At 42.8% G+C, this 22,962-nt stretch overlaps 1 protein-coding gene across 1 annotated transcript in view; it reads left to right on the forward strand.

The window, feature by feature from the left end:
• Window positions 1–22,962, forward strand: part of LOC132888109 (sodium- and chloride-dependent GABA transporter 3-like) — a 70,302-nt gene that overhangs the window by 40,859 nt on the left and 6,481 nt on the right. Inside the window, exons 9-11 of the mRNA XM_060924105.1 lie at window positions 14,644–14,756; window positions 15,037–15,174; window positions 17,539–17,641. Of these exons, the coding sequence (XP_060780088.1) occupies window positions 14,644–14,756; window positions 15,037–15,174; window positions 17,539–17,641 (354 nt within the window). The remainder of the gene's footprint in view (window positions 1–14,643; window positions 14,757–15,036; window positions 15,175–17,538; window positions 17,642–22,962) is intronic.

Consider the following 22,962-nt stretch of genomic DNA (forward strand, 5'->3'; position numbering starts at 1 on the left):
GGGGTCGCGGCCAGTCCTGTATGGCCCGCAGCTTCGCTTCCTGTGACTTGACCAGTCCCCAGCCCATGGTGTACCCCAGGTAATTGGTTTCACTGAAGGCCAGCCTGCATTTTTTCAGGTTTGCCGTCAGACCTGCATCTTCTTCTGTAGCTGCAACTCCTCTGGCTTCAGTTGGTTGGCTTTCCTTTGTTCCTCCAGGAGGGCTGCACTCACCTGCATTTGGGCTTGCTGCCCTGCAATAAGGGCCTTCAAAATTTCTTCCATCTTCTTATGCGGTGGGCCTATGGCTAACTGGGAAAATTGAGCAATCAAATGTTCAGTGTCCTCCATGCACTATTATTGATGATTGAAGTGCCCGCATCCTCCACCATATGTGATATCACGAGAGGTTGACTGGCTCTTAGCGGGACCCTTCAATTAGTGCGAGGACACAAAGGTTAGAATAAATCAAGATTTTTTAATGTTATGCCAGGGGATCAAACAGAAAAGGTATCTCAAAGTCCAATGTTCAAACGAGGATGGATTCCCAAAAGTCAAACTCAAACAATGTCTCTGGCTTTAGAACAACAAAATTATAGGCAGGTTTCCTTCAGTCCAATATCCTTTTCACAGAACAAACAAAATCTTCTGCCTTACTTTGAGTCCAGTCAACAATCCCTGTAGTCTTCAGCCCGGTGGCAGCCCAGTAGCAGGCATTCGTAACACAGGTAAGTATTTCAGTGCAAAAATCCCTCAGGTAAGAATTCCAGATAAGAATTTCAATGAATGATCCACTCAGCAAGAGAGTCCATGAACCTCACTCCTCCACCTTCATACTGAGAGTTTTGAGCTCTCACAAAGCCTTCTTGCTCATTAGGCCCTCATTGGCCACAGGTGTGTTGCCATGGTGGGTGCTGGGGGTGAAGTTCCTAACTCCACCACCAGATGGAGTTATAGCTGCCAGTGGTTGGCGCCATCTGCGTGGAATATAGCGTCCCTCCAAGACGCAGCCTCTCGGGATGTCACAAAATATAAATATATATATATATATATATATATATATATATATATATATATATATACACACTGACCAAAACTTCCAACACAATACTCAGGTTTATTATGATACATGCCATTTTCTCATGATAGATTTAACAATACACAATAAATATCAAGGTTTAACTCAAATACACAATTTTTGAGTCATGAACGAAAAAACAATTAGTCCTGGTTTGAAATTCATAACATCAAATCAAACTTTGATTCTGGATCATCAAAGTCAGTATCTTGTATGGCCTCCTCTAGTGTCACACACAGCCTGAATTCTCAGATGCACTGAGTTGATCAGTTGCCAGATTTCAGCATGTGTGATTTGTTCCCATTCCTCTCGAAGTGCCTGGCACAACTGTAGGATTGTGTAGGGTTCTGGATCACGCCTTCTCACTCGACGATCCAGAATATCCCATAGGTGCTTTATAGGGTTTAAATCTGGGGAAAACTTGGGCCAATCAAGACACTGAACATTGTTCTGCTTCAGGTATTCCTGACAGATTCTGGTGACATGTGGTCTTGCATGTCCTGTTGCAGCATTAAGCAGTAGCGAGTCACCAGTGAAACTGCGACAGGGGCCAAAATGTCATCATGGTAATGTGCCGCATTGAGGTTTCCATAGATGAAAACAAGCTCAGTCTTGTCTGCTAATTATTCCAGCCCAAACCATGACAGCTGGTCCACCCCAGCGGTCATGCTCCAGGACATTAGCGTCAGCATAATGTTCCTGTCACCTACACCTAACATGCACTCTGCCATCAGTAACACTCAACTTGAACCTTGATTCATCAGAAAACAGGACCCTGTTCCACCTGAGCACATTCCAGCCCAAATGTGCCCTTGCCCATTCCAGATGGACATGGCGACAAGCGGGAGTCAACACCAGACCACGACTGGGACATCGGTTGTGCAGCCCGGTTTCACGTAAGTGATTGCTTATTGTTTGGTCACTGATCCTGCTCTGGTGACAACCTCTGGTCTGTGCAGCGGTGACTGTGGCTGGCAGGAAGCGATTGTGAAGTTGCTGGAGACTAATATGGCGGTCCTGCTGAGGGGTGGTGACATGTGGTCTGGGAGTGCATGGTCAGTCGTCAGTGCTTTCTGTGTCATCATACCAGCTCCAGAGACACGAAATGGTCAACACATTGATGCCCAGAGCCCTTGCAACCCGTCTTTGTGACATTCCGCCAACAAGTATACTGAAGGCTCTTTTGGCTAATTTTGACATAGTCGTGCCATGGTCAAACATTGCACCAGTACAATGCCAATGAGTATTTAAATTGCCCATTGCTGTGGCTATTTATTGACCAAGTTCAAGGAGGATTGGTCAATGAGTTCTACTCAACCTGAGTGAAGTCGCAAACTTCTAAACAATGTGCATTCAAGTGGAACGAACTGCCCATACAACAAAATAAAAACAATCTCATGAGTTTTTAAGATGTACTTTAGGCATCATTACCCAAAACCATGATCTTATTCTGCGTACACAAAATATTTCAAAATTTGAAGAAGTGTTGTGTTGGAAGTTTTGGTCAGTACGTGTGTGTGTGTGTGTGTGTGTGTATATATATATATATATATATATATATATAAATCTCCTTCTCACCCCCGGCGGGGGGGTGGTATCCATGTCATCCTCAAGCTCGGGTCCTCTACCAGAGGCCTGGGAGTTTGAGGGTTCTGCGCAGTATCTTCGATGTTCCTAGGACTGCACTCTTCTGGACTGAGGCTTCAGATGTTGTTCCTGGGATTTGCTGGAGCCACTCTCCCAGTTTGGGGGTTACTGCCCCAAGTGCCCCCACTACCACAGGGACCACGCAACCCTTGACCTTCCACATCCATTCCAGCTGCTCTTTCAACCCTTGATACTTCTCAAGTTTCTCATGTTCCTTCTTCCTGATGTTGGCGTCAGCTGGGATCGCCACATCTATCACCACCACCCTCTTCTGCTCTTTGTCCACCACCACTATGTCCGGTTGGTTAGCCAGGATCTGTTTGTCAGTCTGGAAGCTGAAGTCCCACAGAACCTTGGCCCTGTTGTTCTCAGCCACCTTCTGTGGTATGGCCCATTGGGACTTGGGTACTTCTATTCCATACTGGTTGCAGATGTTCCTGTATACTATATGCCACTGTGGCCTGTGGCCACTGGGTTGTGCCTCTCCATGTACACTGATCCAGCTAGCATCTTACACCCTGCTACTATGTGCTGGACTGTTTCAGGGGCTTCTTTGCACAGTCCGCATCTTGGGTCTGATCTACTCTGGTAGATCCTGGCCTCTATGGCTCTTGTGCTTATGGCCTGTTCTTGTGCTGCCATGATTAGTGCCTCTGTGCTGTCTGTCAGTCCTGCATGATCCAGCCACTGGTAGGATTTATTGATATCAGCCACTTCCTCTATCTGACGGTGGTACATGCCATGTAGGGGTTTGTCTCTCCAGGTTGTCTGTTCCTCCTCCTCCTCCTCTGCACTCTCATCAGGGTTCTGCTGCCTGAGACATTCACTTAGCAGTTCATCCTTTGGGGCCATCTTTCTGATGTATTCTCGGATTTTCGATGTTTCATCCTGGACCGTGGTCTTGACGCTCACTAGCCCTCGGCCTCCCTCTTTCTGCTTAGTGTATAGTCTCAGGGTGCTGGACTTGGGGTGGAACCCTCCATGCATGGTGAGGAGCTTTCTAGTCTTGATATCTGTGGCTTCTATCTCCTCCTTTGGCCAGTTTATGATACCAGCGGGGTATCTGATGACTGGTAGTGCGTACATGTTGATGGCTCAGACCTTGTTCTTACCATTCAGCTGACTTTTCAGGACCTGCCTTACTCTCTGGAGGTATTTGGCTGTGGTTGACTTCCTTGTGGCCTCTTCATGGTTTCCATTAGCCTGTGGAATGCCAAGGTACTTGTAGCTGTCTTGGATATCACCTATGTTGCCCTCTGGTAGGTCAGTCCCCTCAGTCCGGATGATCTTGCCTCTCTTTGAGACCATCCGGCCACACTTGTCCAATCCGAATGACATCCCTATGTCATCGCTATAGATCCGGGTGGTGTGGATCAGCGAGTCTATTTCTTGCTCGTTCCTGGCATACAGCTTGATGTCATCCATGTAGAGCAGGTGGCTGATTGTTGCCCCACTACAGAATCGGTACCCGTAGCCGCTCTTCGTGATGATCCGACTGAGGGGGTTCAGGCCTATGCAGAACAGCAGTGGTGATAGCGCATCTCCTTGGTATATGCCGCACTTGATGTTGACTTGGGCAATGGGTTTTGAGTTGGCCTCTAGGGTTGTCTTCCACATTTCCATTGAGTTCTGGATGAAGGTCCTTAGGTTCCTGTTGATCTTGTACAGTTCCAGACATTCCAGTATCCATGTGTGTGGCATTGAGTCGTAGGCTTTCTTGTAGTCAATCCAGGCAGTGCACAGGTTGGTCTGTCTCTTCTTACAGTCTCGGGCGACTGTTCTATCGACCAGTAGCTGGTGCTTGGCTCCTCTGGTGTTACTGCCAATTCCTTTCTGTGCCTCGCTCATGTATTGAGCCACATGCTTACTCATTTTTGCCGCAATGATGCCTGACAGGGCCTTCCATGTTGTGCAGAGACAGGTAATTGGCCGGTAGTTGGATGGGATGGGTCCCTTCTGGGGGTCCTTCATGATTAGGACTGTCCTGCCTTGGGTTAGCCATTCTGGGTGGGTTCCATCCCTCAGCAGCTGGTTCATCTGTGCTGCTAGGCGTTCATGGAGTGCAGTTAGCTTCTTCAGCCAGTACATATGGATCATATCGGGGCCTGGTGCTGTCCAGCTCTTCATCTTTGACACTCTTTCTTGGATGTCTGCCATTGAGATGGTTACTGGTTCCTGTTCTGGGAGGTTGCTGTGGTCAGCTCTTAGGTCCACTAACCATTGGGCATCGGTGTTGTGTGATGCCTTTCTTTCCCATATGGCTTTCCAGTATTTTTCCATCTCAGCTCTTGGTGGGTCTGACTGGTTGTTGTTCCCCTGCCACTGAGAGTACACCTTGGCTGGTTCAGTGGAGAACAGCTTGTTTATTCTCCTGGCCTCTCCCTCCTTGGTGTATCTCTTCAACTGGGTGGCCAGAGCTGTTAGTCGCTGTTTGGCAGTTTCGAGTGCCTCTGGTATGGAGAGTGAGTTGTACTTCCTGGGTGCCCCTTTATTCACCATGTTCCCTTTCTGTAATTCAGCTAGCTGGCTAACTTCTCTCCATGCTGCCTTTATCTTGGCCTCTAATCGTCTCTTCCATGGTGGATACTGAGCCCACCTTGTGTCCAAGCATCTCCATGATTACTGTTGCTGTACTGTGTATCAGCTTGTTGGTCTCAGTGATGGTTCTTGTGGAGATTGTCTTCAGAGCAGCATTCACATCTACTAGTAGATCTTCTGAAGGTACTTGGCAACTCAGCTTCGGTATTCGTTGGGGGCTCCAGGTTTCCAGTTGGGTCACGATCTTCCTTCTCAGGTCAGCAGCTCTTGTGTTGAGGCTGTTAGTTGTTGGGGCTTGGTACCCAATCTCTGGTTGTGGGGATGATGACATCTCCCCGCTGACCTGTCTTCCTGGCTCCCCCTTGCCGTAGCAAGGGGGTTGATTGTGGGTTTCGAAGTATCCAATGGTCCCACATTTGCTGCATGTATCCCCTCTCTCTGGGATTGCTTGTATAGTAGCATTCCAGCAAATCCGTATTTTCTGTCCTCGTCCATCGATGTCTTGTTCCAGTAGCCCATTTCTCATCAGTTTGCCCTGGACCCGGGCGACGGTATATATATATATATATATATATATATATATATATATATATATATATATATAAAAAACACACACTGCAAAATTAGCAGGTTCTCTGGTTTTATTATTTATATGTACTGTATGTGTTGGAGAAGCATGAACATTTTTTTGTTTTATTCCATAAACTACTGACATTTCCCCCAAATTCCACATACAAGTATTGCCACTTAAAGCATTTAATTGCAACAAATGGCATTGACAACTGGTAAAAAAATAACAGATGAAGCACTTTCAGACCTTGAATAATGCATAGAAATCAAGATCATATTCAATTTTAAACAACACACTACTAATATATTAGTGCTTAGGTTGAGTTGAGATATCAATATTTGGTGGAATAACCCTGACATTAAATGACAGCTTTCATGCATCTTGGCATGCTCTCCACCAGCCTTTCACATTGCTCCTTGGTGACTGTCACTCCTGTTGCAAAAAATCAATCAGCTCAGCTTTGTTTCATGGCTAGTGACCATCCATCTTCATCCTGATCACATTCCAGAGGTTTTTGTGGGGTTCTGGTCTGACGATTAGGCTGGCCATGACAGGGACTTGATCTTGTGATCTTCCGTTCACACCTTGATTGACTGGTTGTGTGGTATGGAGCATTATTCTGCTGGAAAACCAAATACTTGCAGTTAGGGAATACTGTCAGAGCAGAAGGAAGCATGTTTTCTTCCATGATAACCTTGTACATGGTTTGACTCATTGTCCTTCACAAATAAAAATCTGCCCCCATTCCAGCTTTGCTGAAGCACCCCTAGATCATCACCAATCCCCCACCAAATTTCATAATGGGTGTCAGACACTGGCTTGTAGGCCTCTCCAGGTCTGTCTCACCATTAGATGACCAGGTAATGGGGAAAAGCTGAAAATTGAACTCCTCAGAGAAGATGACCTTACTCCAGTCCTCCCTAGTCCAGTCCTTATGGTCTTTCGCAAACCCCAGCTTGGCTCTTTGTTTTTCATTGATAAAAGGATTTTTTTTCTAGATTTGCATAACTTCAACCCTGCCCAGAGGTGCCTATTTCAAACCATCCTTGCTGTGCACTTAACTCCAGATGCCATTTGCCATTCTTTTTGTAGGTCACTTGATGTCATCCTATGGCTGTTGAGTGACATTCGAAAGAGTTGACAATCATCTTGCTCAGTGGAGAGTCATTTCTTCCCTCTGCCAGTCAGTAACTTTGTTGTCCCCAATGTCTGCTGCTTGACTTTGTTCTTATGAACTCCTGTTTTTGAAATTTTGAAGATGGAAGCAATCAGACTCACTGTATCCCTCTGCCAGTAAAGCCAGAATTGAACCCTTCTTTTTCTCACTCAAAACTTTTCTTTTTAACTCTTTTAGCATGATGAAATATCTCATCTCATCTCATTATCTCTAGCCGCTTTATCCTTCTACAGGGTCGCAGGCAAGCTGGAGCCTATCCCAGCTGACTACGGGCAAAAGGCGGGGTACACCCTGGACAAGTCGCCAGGTCATCACAGGGCTGACACACAGACAACCATTCACACTCACATTCACACCTACGGTCAATTTAGAGTCACCAGTTAACCTAACCTGCATGTCTTTGGACTGTGGGGGAAACCGGAGCACCCGGAAGAAACCCACGCGGACACGGGGAGAACATGCAAACTCCACACAGAAAGGCCCTCGCCGGCCCCGGGGCTCGAACCCAGGACCTTCTTGCTGTGAGGCGACAGCGCTAACCACTACACCACCGTGCCGCCCCATGATGAAATATATATATATATATATATATATTCCAAACCCCAGCTCCAATATATCACCCAGGTCAGAATTATGCTCTTTACTGCTAATCTTTCTCTCCAAGTTTTGTCATGTAAAGGTTTTTGGGTCCCTTTTCCATCTTCAAAGCCCTTAATCCCAGCACTGTCAGATTGTCATTGCCTTTAGCCATGCTGCACATTCACCCTGTTTTTCATGTCTTCCAGTTAAGTCCACTGTTTTCCAGGCCTCTCTACCCCCCACCCCCATTATTGAGGGTGAGGCCTTCATTGTGAAAAGCCTTCTCAAGGTTTACCAGAAGGGGTGCAGACTGCAGTATTTGGTCAATTGGTAGGGCTACAGGCCACCAGAGGAGGGAAGCTGGGTCCTGGCACAGTTCATGTTCACTCAAATGCTGATTAAGGACTTCCATTGTTGAGCCCCTGGGTTCTTGTCTCAAATGCCCAGAGGTGCCCATAGGGGAGGGGTACAGTCAGTCTGGCCCAGAGCTTGCAGGTCCTGAGCTGGGTTTTGCTACTGGTTTCCAGTTGCTCCACTCCATGTTTTACCCAAGACCTGCTCTTACTCCCACCTGCTGATGATTTGTTAATCAGCAGCAGTACTTAGTCATGGGATTCAGTCTTTATGGAATTATTTTCTGGCCTGTATTAAGACTTTGGTGGATATTTTTCTTGGATGTTTGGGTCTGTATGAGGTTTTTTGAATTATGGAATTTTGTCTGGTTGGAACTTTGCTCTGGATTGGTTTTTGACCTGTGTGACACTTTTGCTCTGCTCTAGACCTTCTGTGCCATGAAAACTGTTAATGTGCTCTGCCTGAACTTCTGCTCTGACTGTACAATGACCATGTGTGCTAGTATCTACCATTTTCTGTTACTGTTGAGAATTGTATATTTGTGTTAAGACTCATTAAAGCCATCTTGTTTTCAGAACTGTTTGCGTCTGCTTTTGGGTCCAAATTTGGCTATAGGCTGTGACAGGTTCTTGACCTATAGATTACTAGCCTTGTCAAATGTGGCTACTTACTATATTTTTGGGGTGTTTTTTTATAATTAATAAATTGCTTAATCTTTTTTATTGTTTGGTCTCAAATGCATTAAGAAAGCAAAAAATTATTGCATACCTTCAAACCTGTTTGCAGGAAGAATGGGAGAAAATATGACCTGAAATGCTTCATCACATGCCCTGTGTCCAAAATTGCTCCCTACTGAGGGTGCCATTTTGTAGTGTTGTCTGAAATGATAGTAATTTATTGCACACTATATAGTGCACTCAAAGTATCCCAAAATGCATCATGAAAAGTAGTATACAACTGATGGTCACTAACCAAGCAATATATCCTATCATGCACTGCAGTTGCACTGAAAGAAATCAAGTCTCAAATTTGATTTAATAAAAGGTAGCAGCAAAGATTATTCAGCTTTGTTTTAAAAGAACTGAAAGATGCAGGTACTTTGTATTTATTAATGTGGGGAAATATGCTCAGTATATGTATTCATCACAAAAATACATGCACATATTTATTTTGAAAACCCACCAGCTGCCTGATCTACCATGTTTTAATTGTGCAGCAGTAATGACGTAAATGCCAGCGTGACGGACAAGTGTCCGAAAGTGTTTTTTTTTTTTTTCTTTCATTTTACTGATGAGCTTACTATATAGTCATTCCCTATGTAGGGAGAAGTGAGCGATTTTGGACACAGGGTTGGTGTCTTCAGTCCCTAAACATCTGTTAAGTGTTGAGAAGGACTGGCAACATTACAAAGTGGTAAATGCTTATGGTCACAATTTGTTTTTAAATATGTTGGCAGAGCATTTTTTTAACATAGTTACTGTGAGACCAAATGGTCTCCCAGTGGCCAGATTTGGTCTCCTAGTCAATGCCAAACCAGCTTCACTGGGAGACCAAATTTTAAACCAAGTTATGTTAGATTGATGCTGAAAGGTAAAACTGAAATGGGATTATGGGAGATGCTTGAATTGCTGGTCCAATTCATAAGACTGTGTTTTCTTTGGATTGGAATGTTTAAGAAATATTGAAGTTGGGTTGTCAAGACTGTTCCAATTTCCAAATTATAGACTAAATATACAGTTATTTGATACTATGTTTCACACTGAGCAATAAAATTGAAGATTTTCTTATTTCTTATTTTTCACTGTTTCTTAAAATACATATTATGAAAGTTGATAAAACAATAACTTAAACTCATAGTGTAATTTTAGTATTTTACCATACTTCTGATGAAGTTATGGTAACTTGGCACTGCATTAACTAGGTTGATATTATACTGGCTGAAACGAGGATTCGTAATGCGGCAATTTGCATCACAGAATATGCCGCAGCAGTGCAGCCGCATGGACTCTGGGGCCTGTGATTGTATTGCCCAGACCAGTTGGTCTCCTAGTGGAAAATCCTTAAAAAATGCTCTGGTTGAAAGAGCATGTCAGAACAAAATTGAAATGTTTGGTTTAAAAAAAAAATATTTGAGGTAAAGTATGATGTGCAGTAGAGCCCTGCACTCCCGCGGGACCCGACGCAAAGCAGTGCGGCGTGGGACAAATTTTGAAAGCTCATTGTGGGCGCGGACGGGAGGGGGAGTGCACAATGCGGGAGCGAGTGGGAGAGGTGATAAGCTGCAGTCCCGCTAACTAAAAACGTGTTTAAAATAAAATTTATAAATTATTAATTTATGTCTATCATATATCATTTGTGCTGGATATTTTATTTGGCATTAATAAAAACATTTTAAGGTGCCTAAATTTGCGGATGTGGTCTAATCTCGCGTACGTTTCCGATTCCTTTCTGCTCTTCCGTGTTTGAGATCTCCGATCATGTCAGAAGAGCAGAGCTCCTCTAGTGAAGCTCACAGTGCTTCAGAAGTAAGTGCTGCTTTAAAAAGAGGTACATTTACTGTTAAAAAGTCAAGAGTATTAGTCCTAAGTATTAAAAAGTATTTAAAAAAGTATTAAAAAGTATTAACTAGTATTAAAAAGGACTGTGTATCGCACAGATTGTTCAATTTAAAGCTAGAAATAGACAGTGTATAATCTGAGGAGCTGGTTGTGGTTGCGCAGCACTTCATCGCGGTTGGACTCATAACGCCACAGACTCGGAAGTAGGAGTGCGAGTGTGCAAAGCGAGAGCTGTCAATCAAAGCGAGAGCTGTCAATCAAAGTGAGAGCTGTCAATCATGAGCGCACACAGCGCTCAACTTGGAATGTGTCAGCAGAATGTCAGAGTCTAAACAATAAACTTACAATAAATGAAGGATCGGTCAGTGGAGAGCTCAGCTAAGCTCAGCATGTTTAATTCCCCAAGCCAATGACAAGAACTTTCGTGAGAAATAACGTGAACGTCTGCATCATGTGGGATTTGGGGGCGGGAGCGGGACAAAATATGGCAGGCGCGGGCGGGAGCGGGACTGAAAATCATAATTCTTTGCGGGAGCGGGCGGGAACGGGACTGCACAATGCGGGAGCGGGCGGGAGCGGGACTGAAAATTCTGTCCCGCGCAGACCTCTAATGTGCAGTTATTGTTTTGACTGCAATGCATTTCAAATACAGTATTTACAAAACATTGCTTTTTCCACTTTAAATTTCAACATACCATACTGACTTTTTCTGATTTGAGTGAATCAATTTTAACGAACAAAATTTACATTTCAATTTCTTTCCCGTTTCTGCTTCATTCTGGTCTTTCACTGATCAGATCGGTGCATTCAGTCTTCTGTTAGTTGTCTCAGAAATGGTTCTTTTCTTTACTTTTGGAACAGACTTGAAATGAGTTCCCTTGAGTGCAGTCTTAATTTTAGGGAAATGGGAGGGGGGGCAAATGGTGTTTAGATCAGGTGAATAGGGAGAGTGTTTCTCAGCCAAAAACTGCTTCACTGGGACCACCTTGTATGCTGGCACATTGTCCTGGTTAAGGATGAAACTATTTTCCCACAACTGTGGTCTCTTCTTCTGACCCTTTCTTGCAAAGTTTCTAGGAACCATTTGTACTGTAATTGTGTTGGTTTGTTGTTGCTCCATCTGGACCCCAATTCTTCGTAGGGGAGAGCGGGGTAAGATGAGCCACTTTTTACATTTTTCATCATAACTACATGTTAAAGCCATTTTTGCTTCCAATCTACACACCATACCAAATTTCAAAGTGTACTGTTACTATCTGAGCAAAAAATAATTGATAAGCTCTTATGGTTAGAGTGATATTACCTCTTGAAAAAAAAATGTCAAGTGGCTCAACTTACCCCATGCACGGGGTAAGATGAGCCACTGTGTGGGGTAAATTGAGCCAACACAAAACATGTTAGATTAACAAAGTAAACAACTTTTATTATTAGAAATGCAATCAATGAATCAAGTCAAGTCAATCAAGTGGGGGATAGGGCCGTTGCATAGAGAAGGGGAGATGAAGAGAGAGGTGATAGAATGAGATGGGATAGGGAGGGATAGATAGATGGATCAAGAGAGAGATATGCGTAGATAGATAGAAAGAGGGATGGTTAGAGAGGGAATGAGAGACATACTATATTATAGAAATTACTAAAACAATAGAACAGTGCCAAAAAATCTTATTTCTTTCAGTAGGTTAAAACATTGCTAAAACATGCAGCAATCATTCCATCAATCATTCAATCATTTCATCATTATTCAATGTTCCAAGCCTTCAAATTGCAAGGGAACACCATTTGCCTCTCCCTCCGTGCTGTCCCCCCAACAGTAAAGGGGCGGGGCAATTTTTTCACAATATCCTGTCTTGACAGGACAGCCTCATCTTTCTCTTTGAAGACAAAGGTTGGCTTTCTTGCAGAGCCATGGCATGACCGGCTTCTTTTGAGAAATCTTGCCTCTATTTCGAAGACATCCAATTTGATTATCTGGCCAATGAAGAAATGCACTTTCTTCTTCCCCGTGAATTTTGCCACAACATAATCCCCCACATCTAACAACTGGTCTTCCTCATCTGATGTCATATATATGTTGTTGTCATATATGACCAGTAAATGTGAAAACTTAAGTGTCATCCATATTGGGTAAGCTCAGCCACCAATGGGGTAAGTTGAGCCAGTGGCTCAACTTGCCCCACATCTAATGGCTCATCTTACCCCATGGCCACCATTTTGTAGAAAAATGCTAATAAAGGGGATTAGGCTAATCAAAATTATTTTTATTAGTATTCATATCATAGCTTAGAAAGCCACTAACTTAACACTAATGTGTCTAAATATTATTCTACTTTTGTCTTCTCTAAATCATCTTCACTGTGGACAAACATGGAATTGACTTAGAAAGCACAAAAACACATTTTTATAAATATCTCCCTCACTTAGTTTGACATGTGGTGCTCCTCTCCACAAGTGTAAGTAAATGGTCCCGCCCCCCCTTTGAATGTGGTCACATGGTCAAATTTGTTTACTGTTTCTTAGAAACAGGGGGTGGCTCATCTTACCCCCTGGCTCATCTTACCCCGCTCTCCCCTAATTATATCCCCTTAATGTCAAAAAAATCAACATGGACTTGAATATGGAGCTTTCTTCATCTTTGATGGTGTTTTCCAATGCATTGTGTTCAAGGTGGAGCAATTTTTGGCTAAGAAACACATCATAGTACTTGACCACCCTCCCTATGGAGCACTTGCATGTGACGTCACATCCGCTCCAGATTGTAGACAAACGCCATCTTGTCAGTTAAACGCCATATTTCCACCGTCTTTTCGACACTGACTTTCATTATTTTTCGCCGAAATATTGAAATATTACCATGCCACAATGCTGGAGAGTTGCATGGCATATAAATGCCACAACAGGAGAGGTCAGAAAATTGGAAGTTAGTTTCATAGGCTGCCACGGGACCCTGACAGGCGTCCAAAATGGATTGCTGCTATCGGCCGGGCTGATCCAAACAACAAGAACAAGGCATGGGTACCGACTGGAGGGAACGATCACTGGCGCCTGTGCAGTGACCATTTCATCTCAGGTTCGTCATGTATTTATTTCAGTATATCCATGTGGTTATTTGCAGCATAAGTTTATGACTTGCTCTAATAAAAAATTCTGGGAAGTGGGAGCCTGAGAAAAGGGTTGGGGCAGGGTGGATTGGGTCTTTAGCGGTGTGGTACGAAAAAAAACAGTAAAGAACTTATAAGAATTTACCACTGTCTTAGTAGTAAATCCTTATAAATATAAGGATAAATCCTTATAAGGATTTATAAATAAATATATATGCCATGTATGATTCAACCATAATCGGCTGGTCAGTGCTATGCTAGATACTACTGATATATCTAGCATCAGTTCTAGTGCTCAATACTTAAGTGACTTACTCGTCCAATGAGGATTGTTATTTTCTTCTTTACAAGATGCCACATCTTAGGGGGGCTGACAAATCCTGAATTTCTGTAGAGATAACTGTCCAAAGATTTATAAGCATGCAGTGCTTCACCACTGAACAGCGAGGGAAAGTTGATGAGGTAATTATACATGTCCGGGTATTCCACCTCCGGCAGTTCCATATCCACTGACACGGTCATGAAAACTACGTCCGGTAAGCCATAAGGGTCACTAATCTGTAGATCGTTTATTTTAGACATATATCTAGTTATCTGTTCATTAGAAAAATGAGCTGTGTAATCCGTCGGTTGAAATTGATCCATTCTGTACACGAGTGCAGCAGTATTCAGCTGTGTTGTTTGCCGACAAGATGGCGGCTGTTAACTTTCCGGTTACGTGACTGCAAGATCTCTATTCACCTTGTCCAGCACCATGTGCCTCCACCCCTAAAAGAAAAAAAAAAATCAAGCTTGCACTTAAGGCAACTTGTTTTGAGTCTGTTCCAGCAGTGATGGACAATGATGGAGCTTCTGAGACAACTAACAGAAGAAGCCCTACTGCATTGCCTTGATCAGTGGAAGACTAGAATGCAGCAGTGTGTAGTTGCAGATGGGGGAATATGTTAAGGGGGAAAGGAATTGAAATATAAAGTTCCTTCTTTAAAATTGAATTACAGCATTAGTCTTATTCAATAGCTACACTTTTGATATATAAATTTCTGATTCCAATTTCTTTCCCTCAGGTCCTGGCCTAGCTTTTGTAGCTTATCCTCAGGCTGTGGCTTTGATGCCTTTGCCTCAGCTGTGGGCTGTTTGCTTCTTCATTATGATTATTCTGCTTGGTCTGGACTCACAGGTGCATGTACACACATCAATAGACACTGTATTTAGGATTTCATAATAATGGCTGAAATAATTAAGCAATATTGCACAAGCAAGAGCGTGGTTATACTGAATATCAGCATTGGCTGTGATTTTCGCTATAGGCACAAGCCTGTAGTGCAAGTGTCCTAGGTAGTAGTGGCTGTGCCATGCATTGTAGATGCTAGTGGCCTCTGTGATGGTGCTTTGACTAAATAGAAATAGGTTTGAACAGTTAAACTGTAAAGTATATTGCTCTACTTGTATTGTTTCAGTTTGTTTCAATGGAGGCGATCATTACATCAGCGATGGACGTGTTTCCAAAAGTGCTACGTAGAACTGGATGCCGAGAAATCTTCCTGCTCCTTTTCTGTATTGTCTGCTTCTTGGGTCAATTCATCATGGTCACAGAGGTGGGGATAATTTAAAAACAAACAAAAAAAAGTGTGGAAATGGAAAGAAACTTGCCAGTGACTGGAGTCAAAACTATGTATGGTAAAAGACTAAATTGGCAATAGCTATTGTGGGATCTTAACATAGTATGAGGCAATGAGAATAAATAAGATGCACAGAAATAATTTCTCAAATATTATGAAATACACTCATCAGCCGCTTTATTGTGTACACCTTGCTAGTATTAAAAACCACAAGTTGGCCTAGTGGTTAGCGTGTCCACCTCTTGATCAGGAGATCGCGAGTTCTAGTTGCGATTGGGTCATACCAAAGACCATCATAAAAATTGTACCTACTACTGTCTGGCAAGGCATGCTATGATACACATCTGAGTGGATAGTCAAACTCTCATGGTTACCAGAGGACTAGCCCCCCACTGTAACTCTAGCTGTAGAGGTCGAGGGCTATGGAGCTCGGTGCCACCCAATGCACCTGATTGGATGGTGTGGGAAGGACTTTAGACTTGCTAGTACTGGGTTGGACCTCCTTTTGCCTTCAGAACTGCCTTAATTGTTAGAGCTTTGTGACATGGCACATTATGCTGCTGGAAGTAGCCATCAGAAGATGGGTACACTGTGGTCATAATAGGATGGACATGGTCAGCAACAATACTCAGGTAGACTGCGGTGTTTAAATGATGCTCTGTTGGTACTAAAAGGCTCAGAGTAAGCAATGAAAATATTCCCCACACCATTATACCATCAGCACCCTGGACTGTTGATACAAGGCAGGATAGATCCATGCTTTTATGTTTACACAATTCTGACCCTACCATCCAAATGTTGCAGAAGAAATGGAGACTCATCAGATGAGGCAATGCTCTTCCAATCTTCTATTGTTCAATTTTGGTGAGCCCGTGCAAATTGTAGCCTCAGTTTCCTGTTCTTAGCAGATAGGAGTGGCACCTGGTGTGGTCTTCTGCTGCTGTTGCCCATTTGCTTCAAGATTTGATGTGCTGTGCATTCAGAGATAGTCTTCTGCATACCTTTGTTGTAATGAGTAGTTATTTGAGTTATTGTTGCCTGTCTGTCATCTCAAACCAGTCTGGCCAGTCTCCTCTGATTTCTGGCATCAACAAGCCATTTTTACACAGAGATCTGCTGCTCACTGGATATTTTATTTTTTGGACCATTCTCTTGTAAACCCTAGAGATGGTTGTGTGAAAATCCCAGTAGATCAGCGGTTTCTAAAATACTCAGACCAGCCCATCTAGCACCAACAACCATGACACGTTCAAAGTCACTTAAATCACCTTTCTTCCCCATTCTGATGCTCAGTTTGAGGTTCTGCAGATTGGATTGACCATGTCTATATGCTTAAATGCAGTGAGTTCCTGCCATTTGATTGGCTGAATTACCGTAGATATTTGCATTAACGAGCAGTTGAACAGGTATACCTAATATAGTGGCCGGTGAGTGTATGTTTTATTTAAGTCTCATTTAAGTCAGGATGTGTGGTTTCTGAACAACTTTTGGCTGTGTCTGCTGAACAGCATTAGAAGTGTAGCTTTTTATCCCCCGTTGGCTGAAAGGTCCAAAGAGGGATTATGTTGTGGCGATGTCTGTCCCGGGAAGGGTACTTACCTTCTGAAATCAACTCCTCTCACCATTTTTGGAGGAATTTCATGAAACTTGGCAGGATTCCTTGTAATATGTCACTAATACGCAGATTGCAATTTTGTTCAATTCAGTCACATTTTACCAGAGTTATGGCATAGTTGCCAGCAGTGGATATTGTGCTCTCAGAGCACTCTTGTTTAACATTGAGATTGGGAAGCCATGGCCTAATGGTAAGAGAACCAGGTTTGGAACTAAAAAGTTGCTGGTTCGATTTCCTGGACCAGCAGGAATGGCTGAAGTGCCCTTGAGCAAGGCACATCACCCCTAACTGCTCCCAAGGCTGCTCTGGGTATGTTGTATGTTGCTCTGGATAAGAACATCTGCTAAATGCCATTAATGTAATGCAATGAGATTCAGCAGACAAATAAAGAATTTCATATATTTACATATTTATTCATACACTTGCATATTATGATAGAATAATGTGGCTATAGGCAAATCTAAAATACAAGAGTAAGGCACACTGGGTTTCTTTCCTATTAAATCGGACTTTATTGAATTATTTCAAAGCTTCATACATCAAGATCTCAGCAACTTGCACAACACTGACATGGACATCAGCCCCTCCAACACATCCATCAGTCTTATGTAAGACTACTCCTTTCTCTCCCAAAGCATGACCCCCCCCCCCCCCCCCCCCCCAGTTTTGAAACAAGGAAGGTGTCATTGTCTCGCTACATTTTCATTTGTGATTCTATCTTGCAGGGTGGTATGTACGTGTTTCAGCTGTTTGACTATTATGCCTGTAATGGAGCCTGCATCATCTTCCTTTCTGTGTTTCAGTCTCTGGCTGTGGGCTGGGCCTTTGGTGGGTCACAAACACTTCACATAGTAGCTGTGCTCTTAAAGCATATATGTAGAACCATGGCCTCACTTTCATTTATAAATGCATTGAGACCTCAAGAATGGCACAGGAATAGTTTTAAGCTTTAACAATAAATCAAACATAGTAATTTTTACAATTATGGTGATTTATATAGGTAACGGTCTGAGTGAATGACCTTGACATCTGTAGCGTCACAACAGGAAGTCTATCGGTCTCCTCGCCATTTCCACTATACTAAAACCCAGAGCTGACCGCAACTCCGATCCTCCATTTTGAGCTAATTTATCATCATGCCATATAGATGTGTTGCTGACCGGTAAGCAACATGACAGAAGGTGGATTTACGTTGCATTCATGGCCCAAGAATGTTCAAACTGTAAAGATTTGGACGCATTTTGTGAGAAGTTCACGGGCATGTTGGGCGCCTATGAAGTGGTTTCTGCTCTACACATTTTACTGAAGACTCGTACGAGACCTCTGATCTGTTGAGGAGCATTGGCTATAATCCCATATTGAAAGAGGGTGTAGTCCCAACAATTAAAGAAAAATAAAACAAGAAAAGGAAAGTTTATTTTATTTTTTTTAAGTGAGTTTAGTTGCGGCGGCACGGTGGTGTAGTGGTTAGCGCTGTCGCCTCACAGCAAGAAGGTCCTGGGTTCGAGCCCCGTGGCCGGCGAGGGCCTTTCTGTGCGGAGTTTGCATGTTCTCCCCGTGTCCGCGTGGGTTTCCTCCGGGTGCTCCGGTTTCCCCCACAGTCCAAAGACATGCAGGTTAGGTTAACTGGTGACTCTAAATTGACCGTAGGTGTGAATGTGAGTGTGAATGGTTGTCTGTGTCTATGTGTCAGCCCTGTGATGACCTGGCGACTTGTCCAGGGTGTACCCCGCCTTTCGCCCGTAGTCAGCTGGGATAGGCTCCAGCTTGCCTGCGACCCTGTAGAAGGATAAAGCGGCTAGAGATAATGAGATGAGATGAGATGAGTTTAGTTGCACCACTCCTCCTGGAGCGTGAGTCGAGGATTGCTGCTAAAACCTTGGATGGAACGGGATGGGACATATCGCTTGGGCAGTGACCTCCCCACGGTTGTTGCTAAAACCGGTGACATCCCGTTCTGTCCCGGGTTGTAGTAATTGCCTGAGCCAAGCAGTAATGGCGGAACACACAGTATGAACAAAACAGTGAATAAGTGGAACAGCCGTCTTATTTCTAAACTGGATATTGCTGCCATCTTGCCCTTATGTAGAAGAAGTGAATGAATGGAGAACTGAACGAACAACTGAAAGTCAGATTGTTTCAAAACAATCAGCCACAAGCTCGGCCTTCAAGAAGCGAGAACACAAACAGGTAAGCTTCGACTCTTATTTGGATTAAAAAAAAAACACGTTGTTTACCTGCATTTAGATTAATACATGTAACTTATATTGTGTGTTTAAGTTACTGGTATAAGATTATTTAATTTGCTTCAGAATGTGATTGTCTCAGTTTATCTGATTATTTAATTAGCCTTTTACGTTTTATCAGTGAAAATGCATGCATGCACATGTATGTTGCATAAGTTATAACACCTATCCTGTTTTAATGAGTCAACCCACAATCAGTGAAGTCAAATCAGTCTTAGTGAAGCAAGTCAGTAAATTTCTTACTTTCACCATAAGTTTTTATTTATATGACTTTGGTCTATAGCTGTAAAAGGCCTTCGCCTTAAAACCAGTTACCGCTATGACATCACGGACTCGGGCATGGCTGGCTCAGCAGGGCAGCTCAAATGCCAACTTTGCGGTCAATTTTAACTCTCAAAAATATATATTTTTTATTCCCATTTATGCAGCATACAAGAGTCAAGGATGGAGAAACTATCCACTCAGAAATTTATTTAAAAATAAAGGTTCTGCATATCTCCTTTAAATTCATTTGTAATTGGTAAAACAATCAATTTGCTTGTACGTAGTCCACACATTTTAGGGGTCGATAATTAATTGGATAGTTTGTGCTTTTTCTTTACAATTAAACAGGAAATGAGACTAAACATCAAAGAACAGGTTCAAAATACAGGAGAGGGTGCCCACTGGTGGTCTGGAATGGGAATTTCAAGGCTTGTTATTACAGTTGTACTGAACATGATCATTTTATAATGAGGAGGAAGACAGTTTATCCAAATATTAAGGTGCCCTTATAAATTGCTGTGATTCCTTTGTTTAAGCATATCAGACTGGCCATGCTGTGAAAATCGTGCAGGCAGATGTTCATCGAAGTGTCCAAATCTGTCATTGTTTAACAATAGAATATGTTCTATCATGAATACTATCATTAAAAAGCTTATTTCTGCTTTCCAAATAAATTCATCTTGTTAAGATCTGTTCAGTACTTTGGGAGTAACAGCAGGTTGAATTTGGTACAACAGAGTGCACACTCTGATTGCGTGACATGGGGAAACTGCCGGTGATTTGTGAGTCATGGGAAAGCAGTCAGTCTGTCTCTCCTAATCAGTTTCTGACTGGATTACTCGTGAATATCAATCGGAACTTTTATAGGGATGTTCTCTAGCTCTCACTGTTTCTGAAGATGAATCCAGCAAAATTTTCTTTCTGCTGGTTTTGATATGATTCACAAGAGACTTTGAGGTGAGTTTTTATAGCTTTACCTACTTGTTTTTTTTTAAATAAAACTGATTCATGTAAATAAATAACTATTTTAGAATGTAACTGCAATTGTTTTGATAAAATATTGAGATCTTAGTGGCCAGAATGATTAAACAAACAAACAAACAAACAAACAAACAAACAAACAAACAAACAAAAAGGAAATCAGAAACATGAGTGTCAATTTCAGTTCAATTAAATGGAATTGTTTATTGGATGTGGCTCACAGTTTTTTTTTTTTCGAGGTTAGATTTGAAAGCTGTGAATATTAATTGAAATAAGAATAATTTATGTACTTTCATATAAACACTAGTTGGCCCTACTTTTGTTAAAAATGATAAAATACAAAGTTCTGTCCACATGCTTTGAGTATTTTGAATTGATGTGCTGCAACCATTTTGCTTAAGAAAGGATGTCAAAATCATCTGTGAAAAAATGTTAATTGTTTAATGCTGATTTAAGCATATTTTTATAATTAACATTGATTTCTTCTTCTTTGTGATGTATAAATGAGTGTTAAGATCAATTATATTGCACAGATAATGGCATTTGGTGAAACTTTGAAGAAGAGAGTTGACCGACTTAACGGTTTTTCATAATCAGCATAATTAATGCTAATTAAATAATTTGCATTATTTATTTTTACTAATTTTTCAAATTTTGTATTTGGTATACAACCATCTATGTGCCTGCCAATCTCCATGTAAATATCTTGAAAAATAAGTTAAGAGAAAAAAAAATTGATATCCATTAATGAGGCCCATTTTGGACTGTGATCCTCATACAGAATATTACCTCAGCTTTCTAAAAATTAAGCTGTTTTTTCAATCTTTGATTCATAATATCTCAAGAAGAGAAACTTTTTTTTTTCTCATCTCATTATCTCTAGCCGCTTTATCCTGTTCAACAGGGTCGCAGGCAAGCTGGAGCCTATCCCAGCTGACTACGGGCGAAAGGCGGGGTACACCCTGGACAAGTCGCCAGGTCATCACAGGGCTGACACATAGCCCTGTGATGGAAATCAGAAACATGAGTGTCAATTCCCGCCACGCCTACTTAGATCAAAAGGTGCAGGCTATCTGCTGGTACCTCGTATAGTGAAGGCTACATCAGGGGGCAGAGCCTTTTCTTACAAAGCCCCACTGTTATGGAACAGCCTTCCAAGTAATGTTCGGGAATCAGACACAGTCTCAGCATTTAAGTCTAGGCTGAAAACATATCTGTTTAGTCAAGCCTTTTGTTAATGGTGTTTATGAGGTAAAGGAGTAGATCTGGAGGGTCCTCAGACATAGAGTGTTTTGGTAAACTGGGATGTATGGATGCTGTCAATCCCCACTCGCTTGCTCACTCGAGTTTGTTGACGGTGCAGTGGCTGGCTGCTTTATGTCCCGGGGCTCCCTCATGCCTGTGTTACCTTCTGGCTCTCTCCTTTTAGTTATGCTGTCATAGTTAGTTGCCGGAGTCCCTGCTTGTACTCGGTGCAATATGTATACTGTTCCTACTTATTCAGGTGACATTGGGCATACCTAACCACCTGTGTTTTCTTTCTCTCTCCCCCCCCCCCAAATCTGTCCCTCTGAGTTACATGGAGTCAACAGGAAATCTTTTGGTGGAGACGGTGGGGACCTCGACTGGCTATCGTAGCCTGCAGGGAATCGGCCGTCAGACATTCTGTCGCATGTCCCAGACCCGGTGAAATGTAACTGAATTGTCTTGGCCAGGCCTAAGGGTCCCATCTGCATCTCATCATTGCTGAGGAGTGTGCTCCCATCACCCAATCAAGCATCCAGCCAGAGCAGGTCATGATATATTTTTTACCATATTAACATGCCATTGTGCGTCATGCCTGATGTAAAGACTCTCGTCTCTGCGAGCCTACCACACAGATTTAATACTTGTCATTTTTAGGGCATACCTAACAACGTGTTTTCTTTCTCTCTCTCTCTCTCTCTCTCTCTCTCTCCCCCCCCCATCTGTCCCTCTGAGTTACATGTTGATCCTGGGATTGAGATGCTGGCCTCTTCTGCCCCTCGGACCTGCTTGATCCATCCTGGTGCCCTGTGTCTGGTCGGAGTTTTATCGCCCCACTCCTGTGAAGGACGGCCCCATGAGGACAGTTGAGGGTTATACCTGTTAAAACTGTTAATATTATAGTCAGGCTGTCTGTTGTTGCCCAAATGAGGATGGGTTCCCTTTTGAGTCTGGTTCCTCTCGAGGTTTCTTCCTCATGTCGTCTGAGGGAGTTTTTCCTTGCCACCGTCGCCACAGGCTTGCTCATTGGGGATAGATTAGGGATAAAATTAGCTCATGTTTTAAGTCGCTCAAATTCTGTAAAGCTGCTTTGCGACAATGTTTATTGTTAAAAGCGCTGTACAAATAAACTTGATTTGATTTGATTTGACATAGACATTCACACCCTACGGTCAATTTAGAGTCACCAGTTAACCTAACCTGCATGTCTTTGGACTGTGGGGGAAACCGGAGCACCCAGAGAAAACCCACGCGGACACGGGGAGAACATGCAAACTCCACACAGAAAGGCCCTCACTGGCCACAGGGCTCGAACCCGGACCTTCTTGCTGTGAGGCAACAGCGCTAACCACTACACCACCGTGCCGCCCACATACTTTTTAGAGAATTAAAAAAAAAATGTTCAGCATTCAA

The sequence above is a fragment of the Neoarius graeffei genome, chromosome 6 (assembly GCF_027579695.1).
Source record: "Neoarius graeffei isolate fNeoGra1 chromosome 6, fNeoGra1.pri, whole genome shotgun sequence".
NCBI classification, from domain to species: Eukaryota; Metazoa; Chordata; class Actinopteri; order Siluriformes; family Ariidae; genus Neoarius; species Neoarius graeffei.